General features: G+C 43.7%; 1 protein-coding gene across 8 annotated transcripts in view; it reads right to left on the bottom strand.

Moving 5' to 3' along the window:
- NEDD4L (NEDD4 like E3 ubiquitin protein ligase) overlaps positions 1-24,927 on the bottom strand; it is a 384,213-nt gene that overhangs the window by 55,603 nt on the left and 303,683 nt on the right. For 4 of the 8 annotated variants that reach the window (XM_060029135.1, XM_060029129.1, XM_060029136.1 and 1 more), the window contains 10 exons: positions 20,337-20,398; positions 20,062-20,164; positions 18,235-18,401; positions 12,228-12,360; positions 10,898-11,074; positions 8,685-8,759; positions 7,079-7,138; positions 1,965-2,096; positions 1,345-1,464; positions 78-275 (listed from right to left, as the gene is read on the bottom strand). In XM_060029135.1, coding sequence (XP_059885118.1) covers positions 78-275; positions 1,345-1,464; positions 1,965-2,096; positions 7,079-7,138; positions 8,685-8,759; positions 10,898-11,074; positions 12,228-12,360; positions 18,235-18,401; positions 20,062-20,164; positions 20,337-20,383 — 1,212 coding nt within the window. In that variant the 5' untranslated portion in view covers positions 20,384-20,398. The remainder of the gene's footprint in view (positions 1-77; positions 276-1,344; positions 1,465-1,964; positions 2,097-7,078; positions 7,139-8,684; positions 8,760-10,897; positions 11,075-12,227; positions 12,361-18,234; positions 18,402-20,061; positions 20,165-20,336; positions 20,399-24,927) is intronic. The other 4 variants (XM_060029130.1, XM_060029131.1, XM_060029132.1 and 1 more) reach the window with 4 other exon arrangements.

Below are 24,927 nucleotides of genomic sequence, written 5' to 3'. Positions count from 1 at the left end.
ATACTGGGTAAGGAAATAAAGGAATGAATGCCAGACCTCAGGATGAAAATGGAGCCAAATAAAAGTAGCGACCTTACCCATGTTGTAGTCTTTGTGTTATGGTCAATGAAGAAGGGCCGGCCGTTGGGCGCTATCCTCATTTCCCAGCCGGGCGGCAGGAAGCTCTGTGTGACTTTGTGTTGTGGTTTGGGGGAGTTGTAAGGTGATGGCTGTGGGGACTGTGGATTGGAAAGGGTATCTTTCACAGCCCGACGTATGGGTGAATCCTTGGCACCCTAAGGAATAATAATGAGCATTAGAAGTCTTACCAGGTGCTAGTCCAGAGGGGTCAACATGTACCTGGGGGTCACGGAACACTCCTCTTTGAAGAGGGACAACGGGGAAGCTCCTAAAAAACCTGCTTGGTTTACTTTTAAAATTAATCTAACTGTAAGGTTTTTCTACTGGTTAAACACACAACAATATGAAGTACGTATAGCCACCATCCTTTGACAGCTACTTGGTATGTACCCCAAATACTGTTCTGTAGTGAGCATTACGGATGGGGATTTTACAGAAGGTGGAGAAGAACATGCCCCTGCTCTCAAGGAGCTCACAGTCTAACGAAGATGGACTGGCAATTTTTAGAGCAGAAAAGAAAAACCTCTATCAACCGGGACAGCCACCTGGAATTGCATAGTTGTTACCCAGGACATTTACATCACAGTTTGGAGGAGATATCGCCCATTCCCACTTATCAACATCTTCAACCCGGGCATGGAGAAGCCCGCAGCCATCTCTAAGATGCAGTCACGTTTAGAACTTCAAAGGTTTCGTCTCTGGTATTTGTGATGTTAAGGGATGTCCCTAAAACCACACAAACAGGAGGGCGCAAAGCAGGTGCCCGGCAGTGACTCAGAGACGCAAACAGGCATCGGAAACACGGAGGCTGATACAACGGAAGACCTCACGGTCGAAAGGAAAAACAGATCAAAGCAACAGCTATGTTTAAAAACTCAACGTAAGCATTGGTATTTGAACCAATACGAGTTATTATGCGAGTCTCATGAGGTAACAGGCAGTAAGGAGTGAAACAAAACACGAATGGAGAAAGTTCTGAAGAGAGGAGCCCATGTCCAGTACAAGCCACCGTGGCCTCAGCCCAATGAGAATGAGAATCAGGTGAGTCCAGGGATGGGAAGCACGGAGTGAGGCTGCACAGGGACACCCCTCACCACGGACACAGAGACTGATTATCAGAGCGGAAGGTGGCTGCAAAACCCAAGTCCCAGTTCAGAGAGAAGAGAGAATGAGGAGAAGTCACAGGATAGACGTGACCCCAGTTAGATGACGCAGCCTTCTCACCTCCAGTGGGGCAGATAAAGTTACTGTTGGCGAACTGAGGCTACGAGGCCGGCGGATCTGAGGCTCGACTAGATGGTTGTTACTGTTTGCGGCGGATCCGGATGCACCGTCTTCTGCAAGCTACGTTGGAGGCAAACACAAGTTAGCTTCGTGTGAGGATCTCCCTGCACGCGTGACTGGAGGGCGGACCCAACAACACAGCCAGCGATTAGGAGAGGTCTGGCCTGTTTAAAGCACGGAGGAAATGACTACGCATAATAATGGGGGGAAGGATGGGGAAACACTCCAAGGAAATAAAAAAATGAATCACCGGCCGGCATAAAATCCAGCCTCAGAAAAAAAGGGGGTTCGGAGGCATGCTAGCCATTGTAATAAGCAGGCTCTTACTGTGAAAATAACTTTCACGTCACATTTTTAAAATGGACCATCTAGGGAGAGACTGAGTCAGGGACCAAATTCTTCGTTAGGGCAAATACTATGTTTAAAAGGAATGCATTTGCGAGAAAAATTTTCTTAAACATGGGTTCTTCAGAACAACACATAAACATCGGGAACATGGGATTCGCGTCCGTTTTGGCTTCTACTGCCTGTGACTATAAGCTGTGTGGCGATCTGCATACCTGCATGATAGGTCGAGTCCAAGTTGTGGTTCGATTGTTATGATTGACATAGTATGTGCGTCCCTTAGCATCTTTTCTCTCTTCCCAGCCTGAAGGTAGGCCCGGCGTGGTATGTACATAGGCCACTGATGGCTGTTTGTGTAAGAAATTGTTATTATTTAATATCTTGCATTTGTTTTCCGATCAACTTAATAAAGTAATACGTACCCAGAATTATTTGTGCTAGACAAAGTGAGTTAATTCTAATGGTACCGAAAACATGAGTGCCTGGAAAACAGCAATAGGTTTCCAATAGCGTTAAACCTACTGTGAAATGAACTCCCACACAAGCCACAGGGTCAAAAATCTTACAAAACTCAGTTCCAGGCCATGCAGCCTTCAACATAAAGGGTTGCTGCCAACGTGATCATAAGGAAAGAGAATAATATGACAATTCGTTTTAGTTGCTGCATTTTACTGTCAAACCACGTAGAGCCTAAAAGGTATTTCAAATTATTAAACGTTACCGACTCTGAGAGGGATGCCCTGAATATTGTTTCCTCAATCTAGCTGTCACAGGGATGCTCTCCTAGTCTATTCCTAAATTCTTCACCAGCTTAGGGCCCTTACACTACGTAGCTTTCGGCACGGGGCGGGGGACACACACACACACACACACACACACACAGAGTCTGCTCTCTACGAGGCCTGCTTTCACGCTAGTGACTGACCAGAGTATCTCAACTATTCCAGCCCGGGACGCCACCTGGCGATCTGAGGCCAGAATTCCAAAGAAGCGTGATAACTGAGGCTGTATCCCCCCCCCCTCCCCGCCCCCCGTTCTCCCGTATGGAGTTTGTCTCCTTAAAGGGTGAATGGAGCACACGTAGCTTCTGGGCTTAGAGACATGTGCAGTACAGAGTGACTATGGTTGGATAGTTCAAAGTAGATTGCAAAAGGCTTCCTGAGACACTTTTGCTTGTAAGAAGCAGTTTGAGAAATGCAGGCGGGGTGGAGAGCTGCTGGAAAGCAGGGTGTCTCAAAGACTCACGGAGGCAAGGGGATGTTTGCTTGAGGCCAGTGCCTCAAGGGGTGCCTCAAGGGGGTGCTGCGCATGAGCTCTGTAGCTGGGAAAGGGCTGCTACTCTAAGGAAGGGGGTAGGAACAAGAAGCCAACCATGACTACCAAGGCTCTTGGGAGAGCGTAAAAGAAACAAGAGGCCAAGCATCAGGAATAATCTCTTACGTGAGGTTACAAAAGGAAACCACTTCTTTTAGGGCACCGTCTTCCCTAATTAGGATCTTCTGAAAGTCCAGACATTTTACCAGATGCAGTTTTCTTGTTAGGCTGAAGATGTCAATCTCTTAGCCCAATCTCTCCTTGTACTCATCCCATCTTTCGTGTTCTCTGCCAACAAGGTACCTTGGCAAAGAGGGCCCCCCAGTCCACTGCAAGACCTTGAACTGAAAAGCAAGATCAGGGACGCAGCCATGTCATTTGGGGACTGCAGGCAACGAGGCTTAATATCTTACTTCATGAGCTCAAATAGCACATTCCAGAGAAAAACAGACCAGGAAGCAGCTGCCTTAATGGTTATTTCTAAAACACATTTACCCAGCAGGGCAAGTGTACTTATCTGAAAGACAACTTTCTGCTAAAACTGCAGCAACTATTTCCTTGGCATTATTCCAGATAAAGTCCCCAAGGCCCCAGAATGGCAATTCCAAGACTCTGAGTACGTAGAGTCCTGGATCTAGCTGTGGGGATACAACAAGAGTGGAAGAAACATCAACATGCAGACCTGATCCTTCCATGAGTATTAAAGACAGATGAATCTGTCTACAGCTGAAAGCTGTTTCCACCCTCCTCCTCTCGCTGTGACACCAACACAAAGGAGCTATTTCCAGGCTACTTTTTATCTGGGCACTGCAGCAATGGATTCTGCTGACCCAGTGGACTCTGTAACCTAAGTTAGTGGTTGATTAGTATTTTGGGCCAAGTACATGCTATCAAGCCTTGACATACTGTTTGTTTATATGAGGACCAAAAATGTTTTGGCTGAATGGAATACCAAATACTAAATGCTGCTTCTCGGCCTCCCCGTTGAATTATTTTCTGCAGAGAGGCAGTTAGATGTGCCCTTAGAAAACTCCATTTTGGAAACCTTAAGGATAGTTTTACAGCTACAGTATCCCTGGAAAGGATATTTACAAGGAAGCTAATAAACTAAAATAACTGGGATGTGTCATGGATAATCTCAGGACTGAGTTCCAGCAGAGTATTCCAGCAACCAGGTTACTTTCATAGATCCACAGTTAATAGGGCTAATCAGTTTATGGAAAACTAGGAGTGTTGTAGAGAACACTGAATTTGATTAAAATGTTCCTTCTACCTTCTATTGAGAATTGAATTGGCAACCTACGATCTAGTTCCATTTACGCAAGATGGTGTTATTAAAATGGTTCTTTATAGGGTTCTTTCCAAGTGTCCATGAAGAACAGCCTGTGCTGATGATTCCATCTGTGACTCAAAACACCACCTCCCACAGCTGGGGAGGGGGTGGGGCTCAGCTTCTACGAACAGACCACGGCAGGGGCACAGACCATGGCAGGGGCGCAGCCCTGGAGCCAACGTCAGCCTTCTCCTGCGGTGTGCGTGGAGTGCGCGCGCTTCTGCACACGTGCGTTCCTTACCACCTCGAGAACATGTGAATTAATCAGGAGACAAGTTAGAAAACGGCCAGTCAGCTTAATTTAACACTTCACAGCTTTTCATCTGAATTCTACCGCCGTGTTTCACAAAGCCAAGGAGCCATTTAACTGCAGCTTCATGGTAGCTCCATTTATTTCATTAGAATGAAGAACTCAATTACATTGGAGCTGTAACAGTTTCAAAATGCCTTTAAAGATGATAAATGTTTGGCGCTATCAGAGATTCTCCAAGATTCACGCAAACCCTGCCACACTCTTACCTCAGTGTATTATTAGGGTATATATAGCAAAACCCCCAAACTGTGCTATGCCTCTCATTTTCTCTCACAGAGAGGGCTCATGCTTAGCCACCTGGAAAGTGGCACCAGTGCGTATTTATTTGTCATACGTCAAAGGGTTGCGCCTCCGCAGATAAGAATCAGGGCTTGTTCATTATACCGTAGAAATAAAAGCACTACCATGGAAAGAGAGCAACACCAGGATGGTTAATAAAGCCACATGGCGAGCAGTGCCCAGGGCGTGGAGGCTGAATGTTCATCCATGTGGGAAAATTATATAAACTGCGGTGCACTCGCATCACTGACTACTATGTAATAATTAGTATGTCCCGAAAAAATGACCACAAGTGAATAACATCAAGTTGATAACTAATACGTATATGAGATCCCACTTGTGTGTGTGTGTGTGTGTGTGTGCGCGCGCGCGCGCATGTGCGCACGCATGCATCCACGTGTATGTTTACGAGAGCACAGAGGAAGGAGTGGGATGGGGAGTCCCAGGGTAGCTCCAGGATGACACAGCCCACTTCAGTGTTGCGGCTGACAGGGAAGGAGATGGAATTGGAAAAGCAAAAGTAAAGGCTATTCGTCACGAGGGATGGTGAGGGTGCAAAAGAAATAGACGTGATAATTTCTAATGCAGCCATAAGGTTTGCTTATTCCAGGCGAAAGATGACCAGGTACGTAGAAAGCATGAGAGTAGATAAAACATTTAGGAAATATTACTACCCAGGCATTGAAAATAGAAAACAAAACCAAATTCCTATTTTTAATTCATTGCTGGGGGAGGGAGAGAGCACAGGCAAGAAGAAAAGCACAGTGGCAGGGCCACGGGGAGCTCATTCACATGGATCACTTCGTCCTGCCAGGTGATTCTGACCATGGATCCCAGGACGATCATAATTCAGTTTACCCTGTCATTTAATATCATCAGCTCTCACTCCAACACTCACGTCAGCTTCCAAGGCCAACAAAATGCAAAAATGATAGTAGATGCTCAGCAGCCCTGCACTCTATTAAAATCATTTCATGAAGTGATCTTTCCGCCTCCCAGCTCTACTCCCATGGAAATTACTAGCGCACAATAGGAAATATACGAGCTTATCTGAACTTTCTTGAATTCTACTGGAGGCTGAGCCTGGCCCACCCAACACATGCCCTTCACTGCAGCTCAATACTTTAAACTGGGTTGATTTTTGCGGACTGCCACTTCGATTTTCCAGTGTACAATGCTGAGCAGTAAATCCTAACAATGTAACCAAATTGTTCCTTTAAATCAACATCCTACAGGAATTAGCAATCGTATATGTATTTAAAGGTGTTCTCGAGTAATAAGCAGTTACAACAAACATACAAAGGTAAAACAGTAAGGAAAATTCTTCAAATAGCTATAGCAGCTCCAAGCATAAACTATCAACTAGCCTGTCTTTAGGGATCAAGGAGAAAACAGGCAACTTAGTATACAGTCATCCAAGTTACCCACAAACATGAATAGTAGAAATTACTTAAAATAATGAGTAATAAGAATAACAGATACTTGGCTTAAAAACACCATTTTTCTAGATCTTTTCAATTTCTTAATTATACTCTTTCCTCTCTGCTCCTAAATTATATGAACACTTGTTCATACCTGTGAACCTGTGAGTAGGGGCCCCTGGTAGCAGAGAAAGGTCACTGGTTCACGCTTGTGATACAAAAAATCCAACCCAGCCTTTGAAACGTGGTACGGGAAATGTATAACTGAAAATTCACATGTATAATTGCATGCAATTCCTGTGGCTTCCTTGATTCTCCTCCAACCAAAATATTTTACCCAAGTCTTCTAAACACACGGGAAAAGCTTATCAGGAGTACAAACACTAAAAGGCAGAAACAGACTCTAAATGATCAGATTAAAATGCACTTTAAACAAAGCTTGACAGTATTCCTCATAAAACTATACGGGACTGAAAATCAATTCGTTTTACCCGGTACCTTCAAACAATGTGAAAGTGAGAGGTTTAAAATAAGAAGCATGCAGCTCTGTGGCACATAAGAAGCTGCTCTTATCAAAAAAAGAAGAAAAAAGTGTATATTCACCATGACCCAAAATATTAAAACCAACCCCCAGTTTTGCCATTCATGTCTGAACGAGGGTATCATTACCGTTGGTGCCTCACCACCCGTGACAGTTGATGAACGTGCTCTCCCAGCTGGGGCACTGGGCTGTTAAATGATAATTTACATCAGTGAAATGCATTTCGGGAGACCACCCATTGCTTATTGAATCAGGAATCAGTGCTGGTGCAGCCAGTAAGGCAGGTGACATGAATCAAAATCTGTGCAATCCACCCGGTCCAAATAAAGTTGAGCAACCACTGATGACCAGAAGGAAAAGAGGAACACGATGACCCTCCCAGCCAGAGAAGGCTCAGGTTGCAGCCCTGACCTGGGTAAGCGATGGATTGACAACTTCAACAATGTGAGATGTCTCATGGAAAAAAAATGGAAAGCACCACTATCGTGCCCCCACTGTTAAATAATTAGCAGATTATTAAATCTGTCAAACTCAGAGATTCAAGTAAGAGGCCACTGGTGATCAGTGAGTTCACAGCTTCACGGAGCACAAGGAAAGAGGGAAGAATCATCAGTTTTCAGGGAAGTGAGCTCTTTTGGCCAATAAAACTGACACTGATTTTGGAAAAGGAGAGAAAGCACCATTAATTCATCAAGGAAAATCACAGCATCATCTGAAGAGTATCCCACTAGTCCATCACAGCTGACTGTTCTGTTTTGGGGGAGGCCTGAAAGGATCCCAGAAAGGATGCTCTTGTCAAGCTTCTGACCTACCAGCCCTTTCCATGAATGTCACAACTGCATCTATTAGGTTGATTACTCAGTTGACTAATGTCCTATTCATTCTGTAAACATAAAAGACTTAAAGCCTAGGCAAAAAAGGTCCTTTGAAGTTGAGCAAAAATGTACACAATAGGGAAGACACTATGATTGCAGAAACTGTTAAGTGCAATCTTTCTTTCCCTTCTTCAACTTTATATGCAATAAACAGTGATCATTTCAATGCAAACAATTTCATATGCAATAAACAAGCGCTACCAATGATCAAGGATTTGTCGTAATACAAATTTACATAAAATTTACTTTTAACGTGTTTATTAAACATCTCCCAAAGCAGTTCTGGCCTGCTTTCCAATCAGAATATTCATTTTTATTTATGTCCTATATTATTAAATACCCTTTACACTTCTATATTTCCTGCTAGTTATGAAAACTGTGGGAAAGTGGGAACAAATTATAGCCAACTCTTGAGTCAGCAGAGATGGCTTTAAAGAGAAGGGACAGAGGCTTTGTGGGTTAAGAGCATTAGTAATGGAAAGGACTTCTTGCTGCCCACCCAGAAGAGTTCTTCCTATGTTCTTGAGATATAGGTCACTCAAACACAGCTTCAGGGACCAAATGAAGTTTTTTAAACAGGGAATTGTTAATGTTTAGGTCAAGTAAGCACATCAGAATTGGTATTAATTTGGAATGGAAAAGCAAAACAATGGAGTTTTTAGCGTTTCAGAGACTTTGGTGACAAGGACAACTCTTCGTATTGGAAATTCACTCTCCTTGGGCAATTTGCTAGGACATTTTAATGTCTTACGTAGACGGTAAATGGATTGGCACAGGAAAAACTCTTCCTCAGTAGCCCAGATGATTTTAAATAAAAGCCCAAAGAGCCAATTCACGGCTGGAAATGAGCATGGGTTACCGGAGGCAGATGAGCCTGCTCTGCGACTGCGTCGGTGACACTGCAGGACCTCAACCTCGAGGAAGGCTCTCTCTGCTGAAGGGGAGGAAAGGACGCGGAGCATCAGGGACACATATTCTGAGAAACGAGTTGCACTGGATTAAAAAATATATCACTCAAGCCTAGTCACTGCTCTTTAATATTAGAAGGTATAATTAAATGAAACACCATCTTTTCGGGGTAATGAGAGTAATCTTTTAAGGAGTCAAGTATCTTCCACTGTCACTTTCAAGTGTCTTAAGCAGATGGGATAGAAATAACATTAAACATAAGAGGCCAAAACAGGAAAGGGGGCTCCACAGATGACATTTGAGTGCTGCTCTAATAATGGAAAAGAGAAGCTAGAAGTCCTGAATTCTGCTTTGAGATGCAACCTCTGGGTAAATTCTAGTGGAACACGAATAGAGGAAGAGATACTGACATGCAGTTATTAAACATTTATTGACTACTGTGACCAATGACAAAGCATCAGTTGGATTCTATTTCCAGGGGAACTCAAATATAATCTTCGGCTCCTTCTGAAGGGTTAGGTATTTATAGCTTCAGCTTCTGAATGGAGTTCAGAAGTTGTACAGAACAGGAATGAAGGAAAATAGGTACGGCTAAACTAAAAGAAAAGAATCTATAGAGTGTAATGTATAATATGTTCCTCTCACTTGTTTGTATTAATCTATATTGTTAAAAAAAAAAAAAGGACCACAGATCAGCAGCAGGTCACACACACACAAGGCAGGGGTCTAATTAGCAACAGGTTGGTACATGGGACAACTCTGTAGCATCTGCTCGCTTTTAATATTTTGCAATCAGGAGAATGGGGTCAGGTCAAAGACAGACTCTGCAGCAGTAAATGGGAAGCTTTTCAAGTCTTTTCACAACGGTTAGCATGAAGGATTCATCCTTTAGTCAAAGTTCATGCTGTTGTCCATGAATACAGAGTGACCTTGACAAGCAAAACTGGAGAAGAACCCCCTACTCCCCTACTCCTCTCTTTCCTAGGCACTGTTATTTAATAGTTGAACCAGACTCAACATGAACGTAACATAACTCCGACACTTGCACTTGGATCCTAAAGATATTTTATGAGCCTAGATTAATGCAGAAGCTCCCTATACAAATAATAAGAGATGATAGCTTAATATCAGTGCTGCCTAAAATGATGGCTTTTCACTTGGTAGACTAAAGGTGTACCACTGCTATGCTTCTGGCAGTACTTACTTGCTTTTATAATGTTTAAAATATATGGCTTCCTTGCTTATGTTGTTTCCGTAGTAACAGTTTTATCAGTTCAAATATCCCATATATGCAAACTCTTTTTTTTCCCTGCCTCTTCAGTACTAAATTTTCGTCTCAGTGATATTTCTCTTTCTGAAGGACATTCATAGAATTTTTATACAAAAGCTCATTAACTGAGTAATCAGTGCAACTCATGATACGGGCCAATGGTGTCTTTTAAAGCAAAAACACATAACTGAAGGAGTAACAATTCTGTGAGTACTTCCTGGCTTTTACATTTTATGTAGTCCTTTTCATTTACATTTGATATGGCTGTAATGATGACTATTTTTCTAAGATGCCATTTGCAGCAGAGGGACTACCATCGTTTACTACAGCACATCTGTAGGTTCAATTTCTCAAGAGACACTGAGACTGCATTGCTTCTCAGTTTTATGCATGAGCAGGAACTTTCTGTGGGCTTTTTCTGCAAAGCTTTGTGTTGTCAGACACAGGTCTTCATGGCTGATTCTGTTGTTCTCATTGGGGCTTAGCCCCACCTGAAGCGTCTACAATGAATTTCCCTGATGGTTAAGAACCCAAGTTCAAATGCTACCCCGGTGACAGTGTCACAATTTCACAACCTTTCTCAAGGATTGGTACTCTGGGACTTGGGAGATGTCTATCTATCTCCTGTTCTAACCCTGTCTTGGATGGGTCACTTAAAATCACGTCTTCATCTGTGAAACGAGAATGGTAAAGCACACAGAGTATGACGTAAGACGATTAACCTGGAGACCCAATGTCTCCCAGGTCCCAGTGCGAACACCACCTTTATGACAAAGGTACTCTTTATGAACCTTTGGCTGGGAAAAGAAATTCTACAAGGTTAAAGCTGATAAAACACAACTCATAGATTTGAGGTTTTTTATGCATCAAGAAAGATTTTCACTATTACTTACAATCAAAGAACCAAACTGCTCCCCGTTGGAGTCCGGAGTGATCTGAAGCCGTCTGCTCAGTTCCTCAGACAGCTCCTGGGGGCTGGTCCGAGACACAGGCGAGGCTGGTGGTGGAGGCAGCACCAGGCTGAGGGAGTCTCCACTGATGCTCACTTCTTCCGAAATGGTCTCCCAAGGCTACCAAGGAACAAGACGCTGTGGTAACTGCTAGGACGAGGGACCCTCTCATTCCCCGCCCCACTAATAACCCTTATGATAACTGTAATTCACATCTACTGAGCACTCAGGAGGCACACAATATTCTCAGGATCCATAAGGAAATAAAGACTACTACCCTGATCAACAGATGCGGACACTGACGCAGAGGGAATAACTGGCTCAAGGTAACAGAGCTAGGAAGTGGTGGGGTCAGGACTTGAGCCAAGGAAGCCTGGTCCCCGGGGCTGTGCTCTTAGTCCCTTTGTAATAGCGCCTCTCTGAGCAGTGCTTTCCTTCTAGCACTTGATACTACCTGCATGGGTTAAAAAAATATTCTCAGGCATTTGTTTATGATTTTCGTGAATTTTCTTTTACTCTAACCGTTGAGGATTCACAATGAACACAGCAGAGATGCTATAAGCTGTACGTAAGCCCTGGTATGAAGTAACTCTCAGTGAATTTATTCCAGCATCATTCATGTTGCTTTTCTAATTTTGATCACTGGAACATTTTGTGAAGGATCTTCCTAATGCAATGTCTCAAAAGAATGGATTCCTAATAAGTAAACAGAGTTGTTAAGGCAGCATGGAAGTTACGGTTTGCTGCCTTGCTAATTTGCTGTTCAATTTATATACATTCTTCCACAGTAATTCACCATAAGCATTTAAGGGTGAACTTATGAACATTTCTATTCACCCAAATTTCTATTTTCTTGGTAACAAACCTCTTTCACTATGTCAAAACTACTCAGTAAAAACTTGTATTTGGTACCCAAACAAGTTACAGGGCTACTTCAACTGCTCAAAGATGATAACCATGTTGCCATTTAACAAGAGATGGTTAGACTCTGGGGAAAAATAAAGGATAAAGTGAAAACATCTTAAGATTTCCATGCTAAAAATAATGTCATTCCCTTTTGTAGTAATGTAAACTATGTGTACTCGTCAAAGATGGCTTTTGTAAGCACTTTCTAAGTTAATAAATATCTCGATGGTCATCAATCAGCCACGAGACCATGAGCCTTCCTTTTTACACAGATTTACTGAGACAAGAAATTACGACATAGGCTCAACCTGGAGAACACGGAAAGGAGGAGCTCCAAGGAGTGTGCCGGCAGCGCAGGAAGTCCTACCTCAGGGCCGTCTCCGCCCTCGCCGGGCTCCACCTCCAGATCCTCGCTGATGTGTCTGCGTGAGCGGAAGCGCCGATGCGCTGCCTCCTGGTTGATCTGCCGGATGTTGCTGTCGGACTCGGAGGACACATCCCTGGGAGCGCGGGGTGAGGGTGCGAGTCAGGAGAACCGGTACTGACACCTGGCCCTTCAACACCAGCCAGCACCCACCAAGGGCCTGATGCCTAATACAGTGTCAGTGCTCTCTCGCGCAACACTGACCATCAGCTGGCCGTTCAGCAGGAGAATCTGCCACCACCTCTTGGCTAAAGCATTCTCCTAGGTCCCTTTCATTGAAATACAGTCTTTAAATGCATCTGTCCCAATATTATTGAGTATCTTTCAGGCATATACTGCAGCATGTACTTTAGTGTTTAAGAAAGAAGAGACATCAAAGTCCTCCATCCATCTGCCCCAGTGACAAGGGAGGCCTCTTTAAGGTGAGGTGACAGGTAAGCTCACACTCATGGCCAGTCCGTGGTGACCCCTCTCTAGGAGTCCAGCAATGACAGGGCCACAACTTTTGGTCACCAACAATTAACCAAGAGTACAAATAGTATAAACTCAAAGCTGGGGTCTGGAGGGAAATGCTCCTGACCCAACGTGAACTTTTTTGGCCTCTGAGGATCTCATTTTGACAGACTCTCAGATGCATGACACTGCATTTCTCCCCATTAAACTCCTTTTTAAAATCCACAAACATCAGGCAATAACCTCCCAAATCAACTTGGATTTGAGGAATGCTGCAACTTTATAGTCTCTTTTTTTGGGGGGGGTGGCAGGGTGGGGCGTCATGTAACTCTCTTAATTCAGGATGTGAAAAGCATTGAGTCAATCTTGAAAACTTTTGCACTAAATTACAGGCAATTCTCCTTTGGGAGAAATACTACTTGGAGGCTTTCAGAGTAGAAGTTTAAATGTCAAAATGTTTTTCAGAGAAAACGCTTACAGACTCTTTCAATAAGACGCCATATTCAGTTAAAAAATGACGCTGCAGGGCTTCCCTGGTGGCGCAGTGGTTGAGGGTCCGCCTGCCGATGCAGGGGACGCGGGTTCGTGCCCCGGTCCGGGAAGATCCCACATGCCGCGGAGCGGCTGGGCCCGTGAGCCACGGCCGCTGAGCCTGCGTGTCCGGAGCCTGTGCTCCGCAACGGGAGGGGCCGCAACAGTGAGAGGCCCGCGTGCCGCAAAAAAAAAAAAAAAGACACTGCAAATTAATATTTCAAAATATTTGAAAACATTATTTCAGACTAAATGAAATCCAGTATTAATCAAGGACCCTCATTATAGACTCTTCCTAAAACACAGGTTTTAAAACATTCTAATGACTCTCAAGCTAACTTATACTCTTTTCCTATATACCCCCCAAAGAACATGCTGGGCCCCTGTAACAGCGAACAGTCTGCAACAAGCAGCACTGTTTGCAAATGAACAGGTGACTCTTTAATGCCAGTTTCCAAGAGAGTCTGAATATTGCCACCAAAGAGCTTTACATTTTTTAGCTTTACTGGTAAAGGGACAGTATGAAGGTTAGCTTTCTTTAATCCACATTAAAAGAAAACCCCTTGTTATTAAGATCTGAATGAAGTTTTACTGCCCAATATACAAATTTTTAAAACCTAACAGAAATATACATTTTGCATACTTTATAGTTGTATTAAACTATAACTGGACTAAAAATAGTTATGTTAAGCAGGACTCCTCAGAAAAAAATCGCATAAGGCCATAGAGAAACTAATTAAAATCAAGGGACACACAAGTATACTAACACAATTTCTGAAACCACCAAAACAGGATGATAAAAAAAAACACTCTCTTGGATATGTTAGAAAATATAATATTGTCTTTGTGATTTTATACTGCTGCCGTGATTTTTATAGGACATTCAATTTCACTTTATAATGACTGGCCTTACTTTAAAATATTGTATATAGAAAAGTTGCATCAAAATTTTAAATCTTCACTTGAAATGTCAGGTGTCACTTAGTCAATACCGAATGTGTGTTCCGGGTTATAACACACACTTGAATTGTTACAGGGATTTCAGAGAGGTTGAAAAGAATAAGGCTTTAATATTGCTATGTTTGCATTTTCTATCAGAAGTATATAAAAATTCCATTTTTCTGGAAGGACTTATTTTTTTTAAAAGGGGCATTTAAAATCAATTATGCTAATCCTCCTTATCCAACATGCTTGAATAATTAGTAATCAGTGTGAACCAGAAACAACTAAATAGCATAAAGAAGAAAGATATCTCTGATTCTGAAATTCCAACCCTGGGCTTTTTTATGGTCTTTAGTGATAAAATGAAAATGTTCATACAAGGGAGGCCTTTTGCCCTTAAATAAGCAATTGAACGAGAGGGCTGCTGAAACTGACAGGAAGTGTAAACGGTCACTAATAGGAAGTTGAACATTTAAAAATATGTCTGAGCTGGCAAATTAAAACAGAAACATGATTTTATTAGAGGCAGGGAAAAAATTTAAAAAGTGGCTATTTCAATTTTCTTCAGTCATTAATTTCACATATATATTCTTCATTTGACTTTCATGGGAAACATACAAATTAATAAAGAGAAGAAAACCCATAAATTTATCAAATTCAGTGCCAATTAAGATCAGTGCATCTGATCATTTACATTCATATACATCAGTGACTAATGATGACCGGAGTCATTAAGATATGATTAAATTACTGCTAAGATGGGAGACTGCCAAAGTGGTTTAGAAAGAGAAGTACTGAAAAGAGTTAAAGTAAGTGTTTTGAGTCTCACAAGTTCATCTATAGTCTTAATGCAATTCCTTCATGATTTTAAACTTGTGCTTTTAACAGTAAAATGTTTACGGTTTACATTTAAATAGGATAAGGACCATTCTAAAATTAGAGGCACTTTAAAGGCCACTGTCTGACCTGAGAGGGCTGGGGAGTGTTCTGTGGCCGCCTTCCGTCTGAGAGCTCTGCATCCAGGCCTGGACAGTTCACTAACCACGTGTCTGTACCCACTTTCAGAAGTGACTCATCTGTAGTCATTCGTTCAATTAAAAGCTCCTACCTTGTGCCAGGTGCTAGGGGTTGACCTGTGAGTAGGAAACCACAGTCCCTGCTCATACAGGCAGTAAGAGTATTATGCGCTCCGTGTCCTGACAGGGAGGCACAGGGCTCTCAGAGAGACGGGGACAGAAGACGTCCGGTGCTCCCAGAGGAAGGGATAGTAGGGTGACATCGGAAGGTTACCAGGGGAAGGGGCACGTTCTGGCTTTATTTTTTTTTTTGGGGGGGGGATTGGGGGTTAGCACATCCATGGGGCCAAGAAGAAGAGAAAGTAATCAGAAAACAGCTATGCATGATCAGACCGCTCTACGTTTCTGACTGTGGCTGGCAAGAGGCAGGGTGAGGAGGACCCTGTAAGAACAGCCTGAGGGCAACGGGATGTCAATGAGGACTTTTCAGGGGCTGAAGTCTGGAGCGCAAGTCTGTAGCAAACCGGTTAAGAAATGAGAGTCTCCACTACAGTCTTAATTCTCTGCGCAGCGTGTGATCATCACTTCTCATCTGACTTCCTCAGATATAGCCTTTTAATAAAGACCCTTCTTCTTTTTTTTTTTTTGCGGTACGCGGGCCTCTCACTGTTGTGGCCTCTCCCGCTGCGGAGCACCGGCTCTGGACGCGCAGGCTCAGCGGCCATGGCTCACGGGCCCAACCGCTCCGCGGCATGTGGGATCTTCCCGGACCGGGTCACGAACCCATGTCCCCTGCATCGGCAGGCGGACTCTCAACCACTGTGCCACCAGGGAAGCCCATAAAGACCCTTCTTAACATCCATTCCCCCCAACCCAAACCTGCAGTATTCTGTGAAAACTGAGTTACGCAAAAAATCATTTTTGAATTAAAACAACACATTAAAATAACCTGGAGGGCTTGAGGGCTTCTGGTCAAGCCAAATAAACTTAAGGAAAAACACCCCCAAATTCTCAAACAGTTCAGACGGGATGAGGAGGTTATTGTGAAAACCGAATCTTTTTCCTCATCTAACTTTTCTCTTGCTTTCTAGAAGTCACGCTTGGTGGAAAGGAGGTACCTGGCAGGTCCCACCCGGAGCTCTGCAGACGTCCTTCCTGGCTCAGCTGCCTCACTGATGTGGACCATCATGCCACTGATTTCTCCCTAAACTACAGGTGAACATGAACTCGGAAGAACCACAGTTTCCCTACTGCTGAGCCAGCATTTATACAAGTGAGAGCTTGTATAAATTCCCTCATTAGAGTTCCACAACTCTGTGCAGCAGAGAAAGAAGCAATTGTCTCCAGTTCCCTCCTAAATACAGACTTTGGTTGCATAATTATTAATGAAAGTGAACCTTTTTCTATATATGTACTGGCCATCAGTCTTTCTTTGAGAGCTGCCAGTAGGCACTTTTCTACAGAGGTCATGACACTGTGGTCCCCAGAGAGTGCTGTTTTCAGGTATTCCTTTCCTATGACCTTTAGCAAAGGTAGATAAAGGTACCTGGCTTAGGGTACTGCTGCCAAGATTCTTCTGATCACTACACATAACCAAGCCCAAGGCGGTTACTTTGTTTTTTTTAAACTACAAATAACTAGAGTAGTCAAATGGCTTACAACAGTTTTAACAGCTATGGTCATTAATCAAAGGGAAATAGTAAAAACTAAATAAATAAATAAATTAATTAATTAAAGGAATCAACTAAACCATTTCCATTTATATTTCTATGGGAAAAAATTACAACAAAAAAGAGTTCAACGTCATCTGGATGTTGGGATATTTATGCTGTCCTGGGAACAAGGAACTGATGCACACACCGTGTGGTCCAAAGCTGACCAAGGACGGCTGATATTCACGAGAACCCACGTAGGGGCTTAGGAAGGATTGGCTATTCACTGCTGCAGATTCTGCTTTTTCTCTAAACCAAACAAAATCTAGACTATACTTCTTGGCCACCTTTCCTACCTATGCAGGTCATCTTTGCAATTTCTTAAGATAAAGGGGTTACTGACAACACCATCCATCCCATTGCTAATATCTGCTAAAAACCATCATTAGCAAATTTCCTTCAGAGTCTGGGTTAAAGAGAAAATTATCTCACCTCATATACTTGCTTTTATTCATATTGAAAATTATACAAGTTAGTGGTAATTACCTCCTTGACTACTAGGGAGGTCATGATTTCTAGGACAATTTTTTCCTCTTCTGTTTTTAATATTTTGTTTTTGCCTTTTATTGTATATTAATAGTTTGAGGTCTTGCTGTATACTATCATTCAAAAACTAAGCTGCTTCAAATCCTTTTTTTATAGTAGTTGAGGTTTAACCAGTGTTTATTTGCCATCATTAGACCAAAAATTGTCGAGTGAACAAAACAGTAATCAATTCACTGTATCCCTGAGGCTGGCAAGGGATTAGAACAAACTGTAATTGCCAATTGTGAGTTAGCAACCCTCCCATGTGCTTGTAAGTATATCAAGGGGGTGATCTATACATTTTCCAAAAAGGAAAAGAAAAATTTTGAGAGAGTTTCCAAATCAAATAATTATGGAATAAAAATGCAGAAAAGTTAAAGAGCCAGTATGTTTGCTATTTTCCATGACGGGTTAGCCAGGAGAGGAAGCTGAAGAAGGGGAAAGTGATGTCATCACCAAACATAAGATAAACCAAGGAAAAATAACCCCTGCTCTACATCTCACGAATCTACATGAAGAAGTCCTACACAACAGATTAGCGCATGTTTACAACAGGAGAAGCTGATACGAAGGCAAGAGCTTCTTTACAACCTACAAACTCAGGCTCCCACGCTCTTTAACTCCAGGAAGAGGAATCCTGTTGCGCTGCTTTCACAACCATGTGCTTTCACCGGTACAAGATGTACTTCCCAACCTCATCCCAAAGCGCTGCCACGTGTGCACCTGACTGCAGAGCATGGGGACGTGTTCCTGACCATCGACGGTACTCACATTAGGCTGGGTCGGTGCCACTGGGTGGTCCGGTTGTTGTGGTTGACATAGTAAGTGCGACCCAAGTTGTCCACCTTTTCTTCCCACCCGGGGGGCAGGGGAGGGGGGGGAAGTTCCTCCTGGTGCTGAGATGCCGAGTCATTCGAGTCAACAACTTCCCAGCCGGGCTGTGGAGCACAATCAGAGGGGAGATGGTGAGGCTGCTTTGATGGCTACAGTGCGTTGTGCCCTTCGTCCTCGCTCCTGTGCTCTCCGGCTCTGACGGTGGCTTCCTGCGCCACATTTAAAGAAATTCCCAAGATAGGGCAAAAAAAAAAAAAAAATCAATTCTAGGAGCGTCTCAAAAATATTCTGAGCCATGGCCAATGAACTGCGCTGCCCTCTAAGAAGATGACACTGCAGAGTGCCACTCGGATGGGGATCCGCACAGGCTGTCACGTTACCTAAGTCACGTTACACTCTTTTCGTATTTCGTGTTTGTTATTTTGACCTGACGGCCTCCGGGGCCGTACAAAGCCTTGCCGATGATACGGGTCACGCTACAGCTGTCATCTTTTCAACACCTCCGTAAGGTAAGAGGGAGCTGGGAAGATGAGCCCTGCAGCATGTGTGTTCTCGCAGAATCCGTGGCCTGCCCGGGCACTGGGAGGCCCGGGGCGCTCTCGCTCCCCAGGGAGGACAGCATGGAGGCGGCTCCAGGAGGAGGGGAAGCTCCTGGGCTGCAGGAAGGACGAGCCGCCAGACAGCCAGGAGCAGCCTGGAAGCTGCTGCTTCCTACTCAGCCATTCCCCACCTGCTGCCGCCGCATCAACAGGCTTCCTGGTACCAGACTCAGAGGTGCTTTTTTTTGCAACACATATTTTCGGCATTAAGTATTCCTTCCTGACATTCCCTAGTAAAGTCACTGGAAAATTAAGTAATTCACTGATTATTACAGTTGGAAGGTTGGAAGAGTGTGAAAAAAAAATTCCTTGGATTTGAGATAAAAATCTGTGGATGTGCTTATGAAATCTTAACATTCAAGACTGCCTACCACCCACTTCAGTCCTTCTCACAGAGAAAGATGAAAGCTTGCACATGAAACACTGCCTGGTAATATGACCTCTGGGTCTGAGGGAGGTTCCGTTAACTTGCCCATAATGCATTATTCACACATCATGTATATGCAACAGCTGCAAACAGATGTGCAAACAAGCCACAGAGAGGTCTTGTAAACGGACATTTTCTGAACAATACGAGAATCTGTCTAACAAAACAGCACCATCTGAAGCCTGAGCTGAGAAGGTACCCATGGTAGAGGTACGTGACTGGAGAGTTAAAGGTGGCCTTGCCGGGAGGGAACAAAAGAAAATTCCTCTGGACAGCTAATTCCAAAACGGCATTTCTACCTCGTGCACGCTCTCACCTGTGGGCCAGATGAGTAAGAAACCTGCATGAGTCCCTAAATTATTTTCGCCACTTGAAGCAATTCCAAGCGCTAAAAGGAATTTACAAAGAGCTGCAAGTCCAAAGAAGTAAGAGAATTAGATATGTGGGGAGAATTTCACATGGCGGTGGGCTGTTAATAAAACAGGGGTATCGTAGTTTAGAAAGAGACCCCTCTTCAATTATTAGTGTTACAACATGAAATGAAAAGTTTATCCTTTTTGCTAAAAACCAAACACGTCGGTAGATCTGTCAAAGACGTAGATTCACGGACACATTGAAGTTTCTTCACATTTAAGCTTGATCAACTTTTATTTCCTTAAATTATAAAGTCTTAAAGTGAAACATCAATATGCTCTTAGGCAAGGAAAACAGACCAAGGCCCGCAGCCCTGTAGCTTACCTCCATCTCATCCCTCTGCTCGCTGTTTTCTTCATCTTGACCTCCGTTTTTGGGCATATAGGCCATTTTCAATCGCAAAAATCCCTTAACTCGAGATTTATGACTGCACGATGGAAGAAAATCGGTTATAAAGGATGTGACTTGGTTACATCTTTATGATGGCTCATATTTATGATGCTTTGAAAAAAAAAATGCAATAGGAAAAGAAGTTGGAATTCTCCTCAGAGAAAACCAAGAGCCAAAGCATAAGAAACGGCAGCGGCCCGAAGCCTCACCTTCTTGGTCGGAGGAGAAAATCCTTAAATGTGTAGGGTCGCTCCATCGTTGGATCTTCTGTCTAAAGGAAGACAAAGTAAGTATCAGTACTCCTGACAGTGTCGTATTTCAGATACATCCAAGTGGATTACAGAGAATGCATCTGCAGGTTTTAGAACGTGAGCCTGGCGAAAACAGAGTTGGTTCCTCACCCAGTACTTGACAATTAATTACACATTTCATAGGTTACAAAGCTTTACTCAAGATCCACTAGATGTCACTATCAACACCCATTTTTAGGAGCCAACCTCAGCCTGAGACAAATGACAGAACTGTAGTCATCATTGCCAAGTGTAATTTCTAGCTGCTGGGTGCAGGGCTCAATCTCACGCTGCTGATTAACTCTGGAGAACCAGGGGTCACTGGTGCCTGCCTGCTTGTCCCTGTGATTCAAGAAACCTAAAAATGCAGTTAATAGGAAAACATGCGAGATCAATCTGTGAATGCAATTTTACTTTACTTTTAACATTAAAATATCATGTCATCTGAAAGACGGTTTCCTCCACAGAGACTGTCCTAGGTGGCGTCATCCATCAGCCTTTTGCTGGTGCTTATTTCAAGAAGCTATGAATGTAGCGGTGGTATTTATTCATTTTTGAAAGAAATCAGTGTTTTATTGTGCAAAATCAGATGGTCAAAGCAAGCAGGCAACTGGAAAAATAAATGTTACTATTTCATTAATTTAAAAATACTATGTGCAGTAAAACTTCAAATACCTAGACTCTTTAATTAAACACAATTAAAAACATTTACTTCTGTAGCAAGAGAGACAAACCACAAAACGATTTATTATGTATCAGAAGGGTATGTGTGTATATATATGCGTTTATATTTGTAACATTATCTGTTTATGTCACTCTCTGCTTTAAACTCGCGATGGCTTCCTACTCTGCTTATATAATATGCTGAAAATTCTTTCCTATGGACCTATAAGGTTAAACATGATGTGGTTCTTTTTTTCTTTTTGCGGTACGCGGGCCTCTCACTGCTGTGGCCTCTCCCGTTGCGGAGCAAAGGCTCCGGACGCGCAGGCTCAGCGGCCACGGCTCACGGGCCCAGCCGCTCCGCGGCATGTGGGATCTTCCCGGACCGGGGCACGAACCCGTGTCCCCTGCATCAGCAGGCGGACTCTCAACCACTGTGCCACCCCGGAAGCCCTGATGTGGTTCTTAATTACCTATAACCTCACTGTGAACCAGTCTCTCCACTGACCCCATACTCCACCCGTCCTGACCTCCTCTGTCCCACGTGCACATCACATCTAATCCTGCTCTAGCAGGTCCTTCAACTGAACAGCTCTGGCTCCAGATGGCCACAGCGGTCTCCACTTTGTCATCCAGGTCTGGGATCCCAAGTCACATCTTCAGACACCACATCCTAAATCGCCACCATAGCCTCCCTTTATTATCCTCTGTCACAACATCCTGATTTACACCCCCTCTTCACCATCTGAAATTATCTCGCTCATTTATTTATTAACTAGTTTATTAACATCCATCACCTGTAGAATATAACCTCATGAGCTCAGAGACTTGGATTTGCTTGCCACTGTATTCTTAGTGCCAAGAGCACTGCCTGACACAAAGTACCCGTACAAATAGCTGATTAGCCCACCTGATCTACAGTAAAGTACCGAGGCCACAGAAATTCACCATCACTCAAGAAAGTCAGTTATATTCTCTAGACTTTTTTCTAAATTCAGACAAAAAAAAAAAAAAATCAGAGAACTTACCGGGACTCTAAAAATGGAACTGTCCATACACTACGTAGTTTAAATGACAGACACCACACACATCAGGAGGCAGACGTCCTGGGTCTGTGTCTTGGCTTTGTTACCTAAGAGCCATGTGGCCAAGGACAAATTCCTTAGCTCTCTGTGCCTCAGTGCCCTCCTCTACAGAGTAGGGCAGTAACAGGATCTTACAGAGTTGTGACGATTAAACCAATCATCTGAGCTGGTATCAATACGCAGCAAGTTCTCACAAGGGCTCCTGGCAACTTAACAAGTGTTGGCCATTGTCATCATCAGCCAATTCTACATTTTCATGTCACTTGTGAGCACTGCCAACTCAACAGCAAAAAGGCAGGGCGTTAAAAAATGAAAGTTCACCTCCATGGACATTCTCCAGTGTGAACAAGACTGTTACCTTGCAGATAACAACGGGATTCTTCCTGGCACTACTCAGGCTCCTGCTGGATCCTATTCCCTGGAGAAAAGCCCAGGGGAGACTCCCAGGACAGCACTGAGATGGTAGAAAGCCATCTCAAACAGGTTGATGCTAACAGTATTATCGGCCAAAACAGATGCTGCAACCCCCTGTCCCTTTTGAATGTCCTGTGGGCATTCAAAAGAAAATCTTCTGGTTACACAGCAATTTCATCTTAAAAAGATCTGTTGCTTTCAACAGAACTGCAGTTACTTTGACATAATATATGTAATGAGGTAAATAACTTTGTGGGCAAGTGGAAGGGAATGGCCTTATCAGGACCTTAGGCTCAAAACAGGGATGCAACAGCTAAAAGCAGCCAGGCCTTAGACTGAGCCCCCCTGCCTCCTCGGCCCTTGACTGCAACACAGATCAAGGCTGAAGACCCAAGGTCTGGTCGGTCTTCTGATCACTGGGCAAGTCAACTCCCTCTGTGGGCCCAGGTGTCCTCACCTGTAGAATACAGGGAGTGGATAAATGGTCTTTAAAGTCCCTCTAAGGTCTATGCTACTGAATTCTGTACACGTGAGAGGGAACCATTACCCTGGCACCAGGTGGAATCATAAAAGGGGTGTTCATCATCTGAGTTACCTTCAAGCACAATTAAGGTGCCAAATAATATCACCACCACCCCAAAAATGTCTCACTGTAGGAAAACTGAAATTTTTTCAGTTGCCTTGAGTGGCACTTGACTAAAATAGGAGAAATTAATGTTTTTAAAATAGCTCTCTCAACCCCAGCGTGTTTCCCATAGATACAGAGATTTTGCATCTGGTAGGGGTAATATGCAAAGGGCAGGGGAGACGCAACTGACGGACGAGGCAAGGAAAGTTTCCGAGGCATAAAAGGCAAACACCCACCAGAAATGTCATTCTGTTGTTAATACGAGTCTTGGAGTTATTTTTGTCTCTAAGTAATTATTAAAGACAAGTCATAAAATCCTGTATGAACTTCTGGGCAATGACACAGGATTTAACAGACAGATGTAAAAATGATAGTGTTCTTTAAAAAAAATCAGTAAGAATAGGACAGTTACAGGGACTTCCCTGGTGGTCCAGTGGTTAGGACTCCACGCTTCCACTGCAGGGGCACAGGTCTGATCCCTGGTCGGGGAACTAAGATCCCGCGTGCCGCGCGGCACGGCCAAAAACAGAGTAGATCCTGAAATAGGAAAAGAAAATGCTACAAGAACAGGACAGTTACAGCTAAGTTCACTTCTGGTGCCACACCGTAAAAGAATAAAATAGAGGAGCTCAGTTTGAGTTGCACTACAGACGTCAGGCTGGTGGGACTACCTTGCTTAAAATACAGTCCCCACCTCCTCTCTCCTCCACGTGCCTCCAGCTCGTCACACTGCCCAAGTCTCCCAGGTAACAACGTACGTCATCACAGTCGCCGTGCCTCTGCTTACAGCCAAGGTGCTGTTTTACAGAGCTGGATGGAAACTTGGTATCATCTATGTGTATGCCCTCATTTTATAGGTGAGAAAAACAGAGGCCCAAAAAGGACTGCTAACTTATTAAGGTTACCAAGGCAACCTGCCCATCTCCAAGCTCGGAGTCGACTATTCCTGAGAGATCTTTTAAAGCTTGACATTTGGAGACTTCCGTGAATATGAATCTATGTTTTCTTAATGCTCAGATCTGCATAAAAGGTCAGATGACTAACCTTATTTACTCTCCCTCTTCCCTCCTCGTCTTTTACTCACTCCCATCCACACTCAATAATAAATAAAATGGAAAAAAATATTAAAGACGGGTGGCATATCTGGAATAGAAGCAAAGGATATAGATCCCTACCATTCTAAATGCCTTGGGTCTAATTTCCTATCCTTTTTCTTCCACAAATAAAACTGGTCTGAGAGCCAAGAATGAAAGTGAATGACAAGTCAAAATTATTTTCTTTCATCTGGAAGCATCAGATAAAGCAGCGAGGAATCCATGATCGAAGGGGGAAAAAGAAGTTTCTTTTCTTTCCATTATCACTCTTTACTCTTTCCTGTTTAAGGGACAAAAACCTAGCCAACACTGGCCTCCTCGGTAATCGAGGTGGTGAGGCTCCAACACGCAGAGCACACCCCAGCTTCACACAACCCTCCCGGCCCCGTCCCTCTGTGCCAAGTGGCCTCCTTCACTCGTCTGCCTGGCAGAACTCCAACCCGGACGGTCCCAATGCTCACAAGGGCACACAATTGTCCAGAGACCCAACAGTGGGCAGTGGGCCGAGAAGGACCCGTGGTGCCCCAGTCTGAGGTGTTCAAGTGCCCTGACCCTCTGGCTCTTCCTGGTAGGCTTCTCGGGATCAGGGACTTTATAGCTGCAAGGAAGGACAGCTTAGGAGAGCC

Source organism: Delphinus delphis, chromosome 13 (assembly GCF_949987515.2).
Source record: "Delphinus delphis chromosome 13, mDelDel1.2, whole genome shotgun sequence".
In the NCBI taxonomy this organism is placed as follows: domain Eukaryota; kingdom Metazoa; phylum Chordata; class Mammalia; order Artiodactyla; family Delphinidae; genus Delphinus; species Delphinus delphis.
Note: the sequence above shows the minus strand (reverse complement) of the source record. Positions and strands in the feature narration are given on the sequence as shown.